The sequence below is a fragment of the Necator americanus genome, chromosome II (genome assembly GCF_031761385.1).
Source record: "Necator americanus strain Aroian chromosome II, whole genome shotgun sequence".
Taxonomy (NCBI): domain Eukaryota; kingdom Metazoa; phylum Nematoda; class Chromadorea; order Rhabditida; family Ancylostomatidae; genus Necator; species Necator americanus.
Window position 1 is genome coordinate 1,514,287 of NC_087372.1, and position 14,149 is coordinate 1,528,435.

Here is a 14,149-nt window from a genome sequence, read left to right on the forward strand (position 1 = left end):
GAAAAAAAAATTCTCTGAAAAAGAAACAAAAATTTGCGCAAATCTTTGCGTGATTCCAATCCTCCTGCTGCGTACTACCCTCTGGTGTTAACACAGTGGTGTGTGTACGCTCTATTTAAAATAACAAGGGGAACAAATAACAGGAAATCGCAACCACGAGACACTTTTCAACATCCACCACACATTGGTTCTCCTATTCCCACCCGCCGCATCTGAGCTCTAGCGCATCTCATGTTTAACGAACCTCTAGGAGCCAGAACTCCACGCTCATCTCCTCCGTCTCCTCAGCGGTATGGAAGAGTTTCTGTTAGAGCTTTAAAAAGATCAAAACTTGGAAATTTTCGGCTTTCGCTGTAAAACAGGAGAAAAACTTGGAAACGTGCGTCTCACTACTCACCGCCTTGAAAAACAACCTTGAGAAACAATCTCAAGAATTTTTTTCGAAGAGATTCTTGGATTCCTTGAAATTTTGGTGTGAATAGGAGCTTAAATTTTGGTTCTTCAGCTTTCGACACTCCTTGAAGTCATGAGGTGTTCCAGCCCACATCCATCTATGAGCCATATGTTTCTGAATGTCTGCTATGTTTATTAATTTATTTGTATACAAGGAACGTAGTAGAATAATAGCAATTCTAGCTATAAGATACAAATAAGCCTTGCAATATGGGCTGTTACTCAGCGATATCAGTGTCAGTTAACAAAAAAGAGAATCTTTATCATTTTTATTAAAAAAAGATAAAATATTATCTACTGAATAAAAATTTAGATTACACTAAGTTTTCAAAAGCCGCTTATTGCGAATTTTTGTGTGCTGCATTATGCTAAAGCCAAATAACGAAGGATTAGAGGTTTTCTTTCCCTTTATCAATGAGCACGTGCCGTTCTTTGTTGTCGCACGTGCACGTGACCCCACAAACTCCGGCCGTCAAAATTTGGAGAAAAAAACACAAAAAAGAACTCACGGCTGTTAGGTACACTTAAAAGCATTGAGCACGAATGCGAATGTTATTATTTTTACACAAAGCTCGTGCGCTGCAAGGAACTTGGAGGGGTGTTGATCAGACACACACACTTCCAGATTTCTTCTAGTCTACGTAGCACACTGTCCAGAAACACAGCAACAGTAGCAACAAATTTGTAATTTGTCCTCTCTTATTGCTTATGACCTCACCTCTTCATCAATTTGCGGATATCATTCCGCCAAAAAAATCGTCCAGATCAAAATTTCCCATTTTTGTACTTCGTTTAAGTAAAAGTACCGAGAAATGGATTTCGTCTCAATACTCTGGTGCCGATGCCAGGCGAAGACGAGTACGTAAGGTGCTTACTTTTGGAATCCTGTAATTCTGCTTTAGATTACTCCATGCTACTCCACTTCAGAATATTTAAGAAAACGATTACAACATTCATACAAAGCCAACGGAGCCCTTTAATTCGGTATACCTATATTTCAAATTATGGTCCAATAATTTCTAAACTATGCGATAGTGGAAATTTTACTTATAGAAACGGAAGTGGAACTTATGTTATAACTCAATATTTTCGACCTCTTTCAGTAATCCCGAAAAAATCCCAGAAATGACCCAAAGCCGATGACGAAAATTAGTGTTCAAATGTCTTTAAGGCACTTAGAATTTTTCCTGAAAATGCTCGAATAATAGTAGCACGAAGACCCCACTGTTGAGAGTCTATTCTTCATAATTATCAACTTTATTTACGATGTAATGCTGCAGTTCAGTAGCTCCAATCGTTCCTCTAATAAAAATTTGCCGTAAAGTGAAGTTCGAATTCCATTCTTCCAGAACTCGTGAGTTGCTATGCAGTAATATAAGTTTCCCTTTAAAGCCTAGAATTTTTCGAGTATGTTCCTGATGCTCCCATTTATTTCTATGCTCATCTTCTGGATGCCAGCAGAAAGAGAGGACACCGGCTAATACAGTCGAATTGTTATCAGTTGGTCAAACAAAAACGTTGCATCCCTTTTTTCAAAACAAAAACCAGATGTTCTTTGTTTTAGCGATTAGTAGCCGCGAAGCAACCGCTAAATAAACACTGGAGATTGTTAAATAGTTGGTTTTTGTTTGTAGTAATGAATTTTACGGATTTAAGAAGATGCGAACAAAACTACGATCGCATCGAAGTACCTCACTGACGATTATTTGAAGTGCAAACTTTGACGTTTGAGAGAAAACTGAAAAAAAGAGAAACTGTACTCTACGCTTTGGTTCCACCTCTCTCGTAGTAAAATCTCGTTTCCGTAAATTGGGTGGAGATGATTTTTTGACCAGAGTTGGGTTATTCTTCTTCCTTTTGGTAGAGGTTTCATAACCCATCGACGGTACAAAGTACGTCCATTATTTTGAGTCCAATGGAACTGCGTGACCGTTCCATGGATCACGACTTCCTGATATCGCTTGTATCACTTCACTTCGAAGTTTTTCCGAAGCACGGTTGGTGAAAAGCACTTTGGTCCGCGGCGCCGGGCACGTGAAACTCGGACGATCGCCAATGGGATCAGCTGCGCATGATTTTACTTCTGATTGGATCGATTAGTATTAGATCTACAGCAACTCACAATTGATTGAACTTTTACACACTATTCACCTAGTAAACTGACAACGTTACCAAAATTTATGGATCACATGCACTTCACGCTAATCGATTTCAGCGCCAAATCAAAAACACAAGCATTAACGTTCTTTTAGTGCTGTTTAGGAGTGCTCTGTTGTTTTTGCACATTTGCAAGTGATATGCTACCAGAAATGGTTGCTGTCATTCACAGAATAAAGTTAGAAAGTGTTCTTTTTGCAGCAAATAATCCCTCTCTACTTGGTAATACGGTAGAAGTACAATTTTTAGTTTGATGCTTCAGTTGTTTTGTATAAGATGGATTGTGGAAAGTTGGTAATATCTCGGAGTTATTATTGCTTGCACCTTGAACATTACTCTTCGGTTATTCCTGGATTCTTCTGTTTTGGTCCTCATTCTTCATTAATTCCGCTGTTTAAATCAGTAATTTGTCCAACTTTAGAAACTTTACAACTTTACTTTCGAAAATTTACTCCTTTGTTAGTTCTTTTGTTTGGAGTAAAACCCTACTTGGAGCAGTTCAAGACCGTCAACGTCTTCTCTGGCTTTGAATATTACTGATATTAACGCTCGATTAAGAACGACGGCATTTATAGGAATAGGAAAGTCCGTCCGGCATCGCTGACTATTGGAGCGTAGTTAATTGAACTATAAGTTCTTAAGTCCTCAATTCTTGACTCGTCCAACCTCCTCATCGATTCCTTCTTTTCCACTCCATTTTTCATCTGTGCAGCATTTCTAAATGTGACAAATCACAAACAGGGATTTAAATAAGTTTTTGATTCTTTTATATGATTTTTCAGCTGGTAATCAAAACGTTTACCACTTTTGGAACTAAACTCTTTCACAGACCGTTACGATATGAGATCATTCCTTAGACATTTGTTATTGTGTAGTTCAGAAAATTCAAATTACAAAGTTTTCTTCGACTACATTTTCTTCTAATGAAAGATTTTTTAACGAGAGATTTTTGCTAAAATACATTACTTTTTTTAAATGCTTGCTACAATTCCACTGCAACACCACTGGCTTGGAGAAAAATTTATTTTATTACTGATGATTTTCATTGAACGCATAACTTTCTCCACTATGACACTTTTTTTGTGAGAAGCGGCTTATTTTATTTCAATAGGAGGATTGGAATAAATAAATTACCTTACTTTCAAATTAAACAAGTCATGTAAAGTTAAATTTAACAAATTAAACAGTGACTATGGTCTTTTTTTGCGTAACGTAGGAAAAACCTAGTGAATGTGCAAAAAACTGGATGCTTAACTAATTACAGTTACGATAAATTTAGAGGTAATTAATATTTTACTTAGGTAATATTTAGAATCATCAGGTTGGTGTATTCTCTTGCCTAAGATCTCACAGATCCATCCGGCACCTCCGTTCACTTTCTTAGGAGAGGTTGACCGTAAATAGATTGATTGTTACGAAAGGTTCTGGATTAAGGAAACAGGACTCATCGAGGGAATTTTCACCTTCTCTAGGAGGAGAACAATCCCACGAAAAAGACTGCTCAACTTTTTTCCTAAAAAATGGAATGCGGGATTTTTTCCTCTTTGTATTCACTCGGACAAAATACGGTTGTCTTTTTTGGTGCTCCATTGGTGTATGTGAATAAATAAATAAACATTAACTCAAAAATACCGTCATAATATCATTTTATATAATGTATATTCAGAATACCATACCTACGATCATGTGAGTTGTAATATGCGCACGACATTCTCATCTTTACTTTTCCTCTCCAGGAACTCTTTGGTTATCGAGGTTTCTGCTTGGGTTTCAGCTAAAACCTTGAAATTTCCAACACCAACAAAGAAATGTGACTGCTACCCGTCGCCGAGCAAAGATATTTCTTCTTGAAGGACGACATTTAAACAAGTTGTCGGCGTAAATCTATGCGGCAGAGTAATCGCCACACATCTTCCTCATCCAAAGACCAGTTCCTGATGACATGTGCTGCGCCTAAACGGCTACATAACGGCGATCAGTTGAATCTTTACCGATTTCCCTCGACGTTTCCTTTTCTGGAGACCACTGAAAATTCCGTATGTTGTTAACTTAACCGTGTTAAGTGCTTCTGCACTAACCCTATAGGCTGTCGAGTGACGTGTGGAGGTTAGGGCATACGCATTCACTCTTTTCCTACTAATAGAGGAACCAGTTGGTTTAGAAACAATTTACAATCTCGTGCAGTGCTATGTCATCGAGAACTTTTATTTTCTTTTTTTCTTCCTCTTATATTCTTTGAAACGGTTCAACAGTATTCTAAGTTAAAGTTACTTATTTTTTTTAGACGTGGCGGTTCGAGAACCTTTTTTTTAGACCATTTTTATATAGGAGAACAAAAAATGCTCCTACTACTGCTTAAATAACGTCATCATGAATGATCGCAGTTTAAAAAACCTGTACGAAATCCATGAGATCTACCCATAGAAAGAGAAAAACGTTTTGTTCTAGGAATGCAAAGCATCGCATATTCAAGGAAAAACTTAATAAAACTAATTGATGAAGCTTTATTCGTAAAATTTGCTCGAAGGATCTTTTTTGTCCTTTCGAAATGTTGTCCGGACTCAATTTTTCGGCCTACGTTAGTCTCCCTGGACATTTTCAAATTAAATGAGATCCTCTCCAACTGACACGCACGGAAAAATTCAAATCGCGTCTTCCATTTTGATGTCTGGTTAACATATGCTTCTCATACCCGTATATTCAGCGTACGCGCATAGAGCTGGTCCAGTGATCAGAGTTTCAAATTTGAAATAAAATAATTGTCTATATAAGCTATTATATTATTTTATATTTCACTTATCTGTTTATTTCTCATGTCACCTTAGCCTACATTGGACTGCTATTATTTGGACCAGTGAATTGTTATTTAAAGTTGTGTCTAATTAATTAAACGCTCGCTTAATATAAGGTTTTAGAGGATGTATGAAGTTATACTCACCATCATTTTTCTTCTTTTTATTTACCAAAGAGGAATATTAAATATCCTTTTTTCTAGCTCAAACGATTAATTTGACACAGATACGTCTAACCTACTCGCATTTACTGCACTATTTTCTACTCTCCTCAAAAAATGTCCCACGTAATGAGTTCATCCCAATATCCTAGAAGCTCAATGAGAATTTCAGGCTCTGGAGCACGTCATTTTGCGGAGGCGTCGGACGAACGTGGACTGCTAATGACGTTGTAGCACTTCTGAAAAATACATCATACTTTGTGGAGTCCAGAATCGTACAGATAAAAAAAAAGATTCTCAAAAATATCAAGAGTTGCTCTTAAGACACATGACTAAAGCTATACGAAAAGCTCATTTATAAGGTTGTATCTCACCTTTATCTCGAGAAATTTCCTTCTTCGCTTGTTCTGTTCTAAGTAAAAACTATAGGTTTTTAAAATAAAATTATGGCACTAGCATTAACTGAAGAAAGATGATCCTGAATTAAAGAGTTTGAAGGAAATTTCCTGATATTTTTCTTACGAGTAAGAACAAACTAATTAACCTAAAATCGCATAGATAAGCCCGCTTTTATTTTTAAGGAAAGATGCAGGTTTTTTTGTAACTTTCGCCTTTTTTGCTTGACATTGGTTTTCTAACGAGTTTTTTTTTTAATTTAAAACAACAGAACATTTTAACAGAAAAATCTGACTTAATAATTAACTGATAGCGATGATGACACTGATAGCACTCATTTTGTGAAGAGGATTTGTCTATGGGCGAACTTTTCTGTGAGATTTTAGGGTAGTTAAGCAGAAGATTCAATATTACTATAATTTTTATTTCAGTCTAAAAGTGAAACAACATTATTCTCCGTTCCAAATTAAATTAACTTTCCATCATTAATAATAATGAAGAACTTTCACCTCAAAAATGTTCCGTTTGCACTTCTGTTCACCTAATAAATATAGATATAAATAAACTCTAAAAAATACCAAGAAGTAGTAGGTATTTATCCCATGATCTCCTCGCCTTCCTTTTCCTTTCCATTTTTTTCCACCGCCTCCTCTTCGTGATCTATCCTTATTCACAACACATTTTCACTGTCTTCAGAAAGATGAAAGCCAAGGATGCGATGGGTTTACTGTTTCGGAAGAAAACCTTTGCCGGTTCGTCCACCCTCGATTCACAGCTGAAAAGATGTCTAAGCGTGATCGACGTAATGTTTTTGGCTGTTGGTCAAATGATCGGCGCTGGAATTTACGTCCTTGCCGGTACGCGTCCCTGATCTTCTCTTCGTCTCGGCCATATTTTAGCTCCCTTCCCAATTCTCAACTGATTTCAGGTGCTGTCGTTCATTCACAAACAGGTCCATCAATCATCATCTCATTCTCGCTTGCCGGATTTGCAGCTCTGATGTCCGCGTTCAGTTATGCGGAATTCGGAGCGAGGTGAGAGAAGCGGTCAAATGCCAATGAAGGTGACTGATATTTCCATGAAATTTCATATGGAAACAGTTGCTAGTCTGTTGTTTTCGAGAGATTATTTACAATTTTAACACGTGCTGCAGGTATCCAAGAGCTGGTAGCGCTTACACTTACGCTTACGTCGGTGTAGGTGAGCTGTGGGCATTTGTTATCGGATGGACTGTGATTCTCGAATATATGATTGGAAATGCAGGTAATCCTCATATATCGCCGTTCTGTTTTTCTGTCACCGTAATGATAATTAATAGTTAAGTATAACTTTTTACAAGTTTCGGCAACAGTTTTGGATGGAAAATGAGTCTGAAAAGTGGCAGAAATGCTGAATTGGCTCTTGGTTCAGTCACCTTCCGATAGTTTAAAGATTCAAGTAATGCTTGTCAAAACAAATATTTGTCGTTTTTTAAAAATGAACTGTAAGAACAAAACTCTATGAAATGGAGCCTGGAAATTATTACAAACTTCTAGAAAAAGACAAAAAATCCGATTTGCAACATCAATGTATCATAAATTTTCGATGAAGACGGAAAGAAATTTGGGCGAGTTTTCAAAGAGAGAAAATGGTAATAGAAACTTCAAAAATAGCAGAATCACCTAAATTTATTCCTCTTTATTTGGATATTCCACATTTTAGTACTACTGTTGTTGGTTTCTACAAAAATAGTTGAAACCGCTTATTGAAAATTCCTCGTTATCTCTGTAATAATTATTATTTGGCGTTTTGCTAACCCATTTTTTGTCGATGCGCCAACAAATGTTTACTCTTCATCGGAAAGCGCGTAATTTTCAAGTCTTACTGTCCTTATGAATGAAAAATAAATCCCAGGTACTCTTAACTCTCCCAAAAAGCCTTAGATGTGTCTCTTCCACAGTCCCAAAGAAATTGGCACCTTCCCACTAGTATATAGATCAATTCTGGTAACCATCTGGTACTGCTATCCCCACCAAGTAATCTTTTCGTCCTCATGCATCGCCGAAACTTAGGGCTTCACTTTTTTTGAAGAAAAAATGGTTCGAAATGTGACGAGCACTCATAAATTTGTGATTTTCCTAGCTGTGGCTAGATCATGGTCTGGATATCTCGACACGCTGGTGAACCACGCTGTAAGCAACTTCACACTGTCCACAGTTGGAACACTGAGTTCGGTAGGTTTGAATGGTACTCTCTGATTCATCTTGTGTTTCATGTTATGTTAATAGATAAATAGGTGAATAAATAAACAAATAAATAGATAAGTAGATAAGTAGAAGTTACTGGATGTGTAGCGATGCCAAAGGAAAATACCAACCGCAACGTACATATCCCTTTCGGAGTACATCAACCATACAATCTTCTAGTCGCTGTTGAGTCAAAACCGGGTTACCTGCCATACTTTTCAATTAATTTCCTGTGCCTCTATGATACAGTTCCTTTCACAGTTATTTCACACTAAATTTGATCATTCTTTCTGGAAGAAGAGGCGCCAAACGAAACTAAACATTTTGGATTAATTGATGGGCAGAGGATTTCCTTACCCAGTTACGTTAGCCAGTTAAGGAACTGGGATGTGTGCTGATCCCTCAGATAGCTTGAGAATTGAGTTATGGTAGTAACAACCTCAGGAAAGATAGGTTTTTTTTTTTAGCAAAAAATCAATAAGAAGAACTTCCATGAGAAGGATGATGCTACCAGTTTCGGGTTTTTTCTTCCACTTTTTCCGGTTTTTAAAAGAGTTTTAGTTTTAAAAGAATGTTAGAAAGAAACTAATCTAGATATGTAACATCTGTCCCTTGTAATTTTCTCTTTTATTTAACAAAGCAAAATAGATGCGAAACCAGCAGATTTATTTTCTACTTTTCTATCCTTAGTGACTGACCAAGTCAGAAGTTGTTAACATAGAGGAAGAATTGCGAAGGATAGAAAATTATCGAAAAAAATTACAGGAGTAGGTATCACTACACAAAGAATGTGTGAAAGAGCTCCTTAGAGAAAAAGATTCTACATCCATTGAGGGAAAAAACTAGCAGCTTTTTCCATTCATAATTATATTTTGTTTCCATTTTCATTTTCGTTTTTTTAGGAGGGAGGATTCTTCAGTCGGTATCCGGACGTAATGTCATTCTTGCTGATCGTAGCTGTTGCGGTTATAGTTGCCGCTGGCTCAAAATCGTCCGCCAGCGTCAATACTGCCTTCGTCTTTTTGAATCTCACAGTAAGTTTGCTACAAACTGAATTACCGTAACCGTGATTTTAATCAATTTGTGAAATCCATATTCTCATAGCATTCCGGCCAGCGCCTTCACATACAAGTCATTACGGACTTAATGCAATTATAACTTGTTATAACTTGAAGGCATCACCCCACGAACCTGGGGCGGTGCGAATTTCAAGTGGGTTATGGCTATACGGGGTCGTGGATTATGGGAGAAAGGTGATTCCGTTCATTTCTTCCTAAATGCCGTAAAAAGCGGCCGACGTGCTATGGCTGACGCGCTCCAATCGAACTCGTTGAGGAGCATAGCCCCCAGGAACGGTCGAAGCCGCATCTTCCGGGCCGTTTTCTACGGCAATTAGGAAGAAATGCACGGAATCACCCTTCTCTCTACTATCTACGATCCCGTATAGGCATGACCCACTTGAAATCCGTACCACTTCAGATTCGTGGTGTGATGCCTCTAAGTTATGGGCTATTATAACCAGGATGAAGAAAAGAATACCACTTCCTCCTCATTTATTTTCCTTTTCGAGAATATTCTGACGTAATTCCTAGTTCTCGGCAATGGTATCCACTAGAATAACATGAATGCTGTAGTATTTGATAGTTTCTTGTAACTTTTAGAATTCTCCATTCTAGGGTAAATTTTAAAAAAAAGTCCCAAATAGAGAGGTTTTTCAGCTAATCGCTTTCATCACCATTTACGGTTTTACATACGCAGATATCTCATTATGGACTGGCAGCGACGAGAGCGGCAGATCAAGGTTTGTTGGCGATTTTTATCGCATTTGTTCTCATTGCCTGGATTTCTCTTCAGATTTTTCCCATTCGGCCTAGCCGGAACCTTCTCCGGGGCAGCTACTTGCTTCTTCTCGTTTATTGGTTTCGAATGTCTCGCTACTGCTGGAGAGGAGGCAAAAAGTGAGCTGTACCTTTTTCGTTTCAATTCGCGCTATAAAAAAAAACTCTAAAGAATCAGAGGATCACGAGAAACGAGTAGATGAAGTTTAAAATGGTTAAGGGAGGAAGAAACTCTAAAATACTGATAAAACCAGAGAACAGGGTGTGTTCAACCGAGTGAGCAATGCGCCTACATGGAAGCAGATGCGGCGCATCCTCTCGAATGAATACACTCGAGGCCTAGTAGATACGCACTGACTGTCTGCTTTCAGATCCGAAGCGCACAATTCCTATCGCTACCTTTGGATGTCTTCTAGTGGTCACATTCACCTACGTGGTTATGTCCTCATCTCTTACCTTAATGATACCGTGGGAAAAGGTTGGAATCCACTGTAAGAGAGTGAGCTAAATTTTCAAACCATGAAAAGTTCTGTACTTCCAGGTGAATCCTGAAGCTGCCTTCGCCGACGCTTTCGACGCGAAGGGTGCCGTTGTCGCCAAATACATAATCACAGCCGGAGCGTTGGCAGGAATGCTTAATAATTTGGTGAGTCCGCGTATAACTGATATCACATTAATAGCTATGTACCTATGTACTTGCCAGTAATAGCAGAGATACTGTACTTTCGACACGACATATACCATAAACTGGGAAGAAATGTACCCGCATATTCCTAATCTCCGAAAAAAAGGTGAAAAAGAAAACACAAGACCTTTTTCTCGGAGAGCTCGAATTTTGTGGTAGCATATTTGGAAACAGCTCGAAGACATTTTACCCTGGTTCGTGTAGAATTTTGCATTTTCTTAAGTAATCATTTTCAAATGCGGCTATGCGAACTTAATTGCGAAGGATCCAAACCTGGTTCTGGAGAAAGTCCCAGTTTAAAACGTATGGAATCACGTCGTGCGTGGTTACAACGTGACTTGAACTTTTTCATTAAAGAATGGTCAACAATAAGAAAGAATTTGACAAAATGAGAATATTTCGGAGCTTTCGATAACGATTTCTGTGACCACTTCTCCGAAAGCGCACAACGAAAAAGGTAGATGCAATCAACTTAAGATTTTTCACTCTCACTTTTTTTTTCAAAATAAATATTTAACATGTCGGATCTCTATTCACATTTTTCCTTCATATCAATGGCCCTGTAGAAGAATGGTTAGAGGAGGGAGGGACTGGTACAATGTGGGTAATATTTCCCAAATTTTGCAGAAATTCACGTCTCTTTTATCACGTCATGTTTGTTTACTTACCTTGAGCTCTTGTGGCCAGTAGTCCAGAGTCCACTGTGCGAAGTTCATTCATCATTCTTTGGATTCAGTGAAAGAAAAAGAGAAAGGAAAATGTTGAAGATGCACACGTATCATAGTCCAACTCGCAGAAGTGTCTAGCAAACACTCATGTAACCCACAAACATAACTTTTATGATTTTCTTTTCGTCCAGATCAAAAATGAAGCTCCTGCAACATCCAGGAGTTTAAGGAAAGGATTCATTGCAGCGGAAGCATACCTTAAGCAGAGGAAGACAACTGCACTACGTAGTTTCGCTAGTAATTTGCGCAATAGCTAGTGGGGGTGCAAAAACCCATCCTTTTCTGGATTTCTGTAGGAATAAAGCAGATACTGATAGAACAATGCGGGTATATCTATCAGGGTCCAGCACGAGTAACATTGGTACCACCCATATATTTAATCTCATTTTTTGAACATACTGGGTCTCTAATCCGGGAGTCTGGAAAACTCAACGATGAACACAGCCAGCGGCTGGTTTAGCAACCTCGGCAAAGTTGCCGATATCAAAGTTACGCCCAGTTTGGTTAGTGTTTAATGAATCCGAGCTTAGAATCCAACAAGAAGTAAGTCGCTTTTGTTCGTTGAAACAGGATTTCTCGGATAGAAAGCAAAGCTTTGCTCTTTTGAGGGTTTAAATCTAGCTGTAGAACATAAAGAATTAGAATCGTACAGTATACTATAGCATACATTAAAAGAAAATTAAATTCAAACTTCCCGCATCATTTCATCTAAGGATCGGTGCTGCTTTCCAGGTAACAGGAGCCTTCGCTCTTCCGAGATGCGTATACGCAATGGCCGACGACGGCCTTATCTTCTCCTTCTTTGCCACCGTCAACAAATTCACGAAGGTACTTCCTAATTCAGAACCGATCACATACAAATCCCGAAGAAATTGTAATTCATCTCCAGCTTCCTAAGATCGTGGATAATGAGTGCAGTGTAACCATAAGGACTAGGAATTAAGAGAAATTGCAGCGAAAAGCTTTTTACAAGCCATTATTTTTTTTTTGTAAATACCAAAGTCAGTTTATCAAAGCGTAAAAATTTTTTGAAGGAAAAAATGCTCAATTTTAGCTTTGTTTTTCGTTACCATTTGATGCCGCTTTGTTTCAGGTCCCCTTGAACGCTATCATCGTGTTCACGCTTCTGAATGCTACCCTGGCAATGGTTTTCGATCTGGAAGCTCTCGTCGAGTTTCTCTCCATTGGTACTCTTCTCGCGTATTCTGTGGTTTCAGCATGCGTACTGATCCTAAGGCATCAGCCTGCACCCATAGATGGAGATCCCGAAAAACTTGATTCAGGTGGTTTTCTCAATTCAACCCAGCTCCAGAAGAGGCTGCAGCTATGCTGTGAACTGGACTGACGAGATCGTGTGCAATGCATTTTGAACAGTCTCACTTTCAGGAGGTAGGATCAAATCTTGGGTGCCATTCCGGAATTTTTGGGAAGGCCTCCCTGTTGGAAGGTCAATATGCATCGCCGTGATTGCTCTTGTTGTCTCCTACTTCTCGCTAGCGTTCACCATTCGGTTAGGTGAGATTTTCTCGGATCGTTTGATTCGAAAAAATTTAAAAGAAAAACCTTTTCTCACAAAACTATGCTAAGTACTAAACATTTGAAGGAGCATTCAGAAAGAGTTTCTACAGAGCCTCAGGTAATTACCTGACCGACTGTCAAATTCACAAAATTCCATCCAATCAGTTTATTTCACAGAGTCGCAAGTTTGTCTTTTTACCTCCGTTCACAAAAGATTTATTCTGTACTGCCACATTGCTAAAATGACCAAATCATTTGCAGGGAAAATATTCACCACATCTGGCTTCATATGCATAGGAATGAGTACACTACTCATAATCGCCTCATTTCTGTTCATCTATGGACATGAACAAAACACACTGGACCTTAATTTCAGAGTAAGGATTCGCTGTTTCTCAGAGTAAAATTCCTCTCTTGAAACAATCACAATTAAGGTGCCTTTTGTTCCACTGATTCCATGTGTTGGACTGCTGATCAACTGCTTCATGATGGCATTCCTAGAACTCCTCACATGGGCTCGCTTCTTTATATGGATGTTCATAGGTATAGGTCCTTAGCAAATAATTATGGATAAGAAAAATAAATAAGCCGATTTTTCATTTTATTTCATTCATCACTTAGTGCTGCTTGTAACACTTAACGCCCTGGGAAGATTTGTAAAATAAATTCAAGTAAGGAAAGTTTTCCAGGTCTCATCATTTATATCTTCTATGGTCTTCACCATAGCAAAGAAGGGAAGAAGAAACGAGTGGTCGCCGAATCAAGACTGTCGACGATATCGAAGAACAGTTGCGACAGGAACTAGGTACTAAATGATCTCAGAAAGATACCCAATGACATATTCACACTGATGCCCAGCTAGAGTAGATTTGTGATTTAAAAAAGAACTTTCATTTTCTGACTACCGACAACATCGCTTTATACGCGATCTAGTCACGAAGTATAGATATTGACTGATCTCGGGTGAGCTGTGTTCGAAACCCGTTTTGTACATAACAAGCCCAAGTTCAAGTTTTTATATTGGTTGTACGCTATTTTCAAAATAAAACAATGAAGTATTGAATAGTGTTGAGAATAAACAGCAACAATAATTGCCATAAACAATAGAAAACAATCTCAAAAAACGAAACTGTACAATGCAACAGAATGAGGATCAGAGAAAAACAGGACTCCAAATATATAGATACCCGATTGTC

The 14,149-nt window shown here is 38.2% G+C and overlaps 1 protein-coding gene across 2 annotated transcripts; it reads left to right on the forward strand.

Moving 5' to 3' along the window:
- Nucleotides 1–1,294: 1,294 nt before the first annotated feature.
- Nucleotides 1,295–13,758, forward strand: RB195_016578 (uncharacterized protein; the record flags this gene model as incomplete). Of its 2 annotated transcripts, XM_064183168.1 has the most annotated exons (17): nucleotides 1,295–1,311; nucleotides 1,381–1,437; nucleotides 6,656–6,816; nucleotides 6,888–6,993; nucleotides 7,113–7,222; nucleotides 8,081–8,172; nucleotides 9,087–9,218; nucleotides 9,903–9,985; nucleotides 10,039–10,142; nucleotides 10,394–10,500; nucleotides 10,564–10,668; nucleotides 12,168–12,263; nucleotides 12,529–12,718; nucleotides 12,822–12,950; nucleotides 13,215–13,330; nucleotides 13,388–13,496; nucleotides 13,643–13,758. In XM_064183168.1, the coding sequence occupies 17 exons, from the start codon at nucleotides 1,295–1,297 to the stop codon at nucleotides 13,756–13,758; spliced, it is 1,830 nt and encodes a 609-aa protein (XP_064039048.1). The 2 variants fall into 2 exon arrangements, with proteins under 2 accessions (XP_064039048.1, XP_064039049.1); XM_064183167.1 differs by lacking the exon at nucleotides 1,295–1,311 and having other exon boundaries at nucleotides 1,364–1,437.
- Between the last annotated feature and the right edge of the window lie 391 nt (nucleotides 13,759–14,149).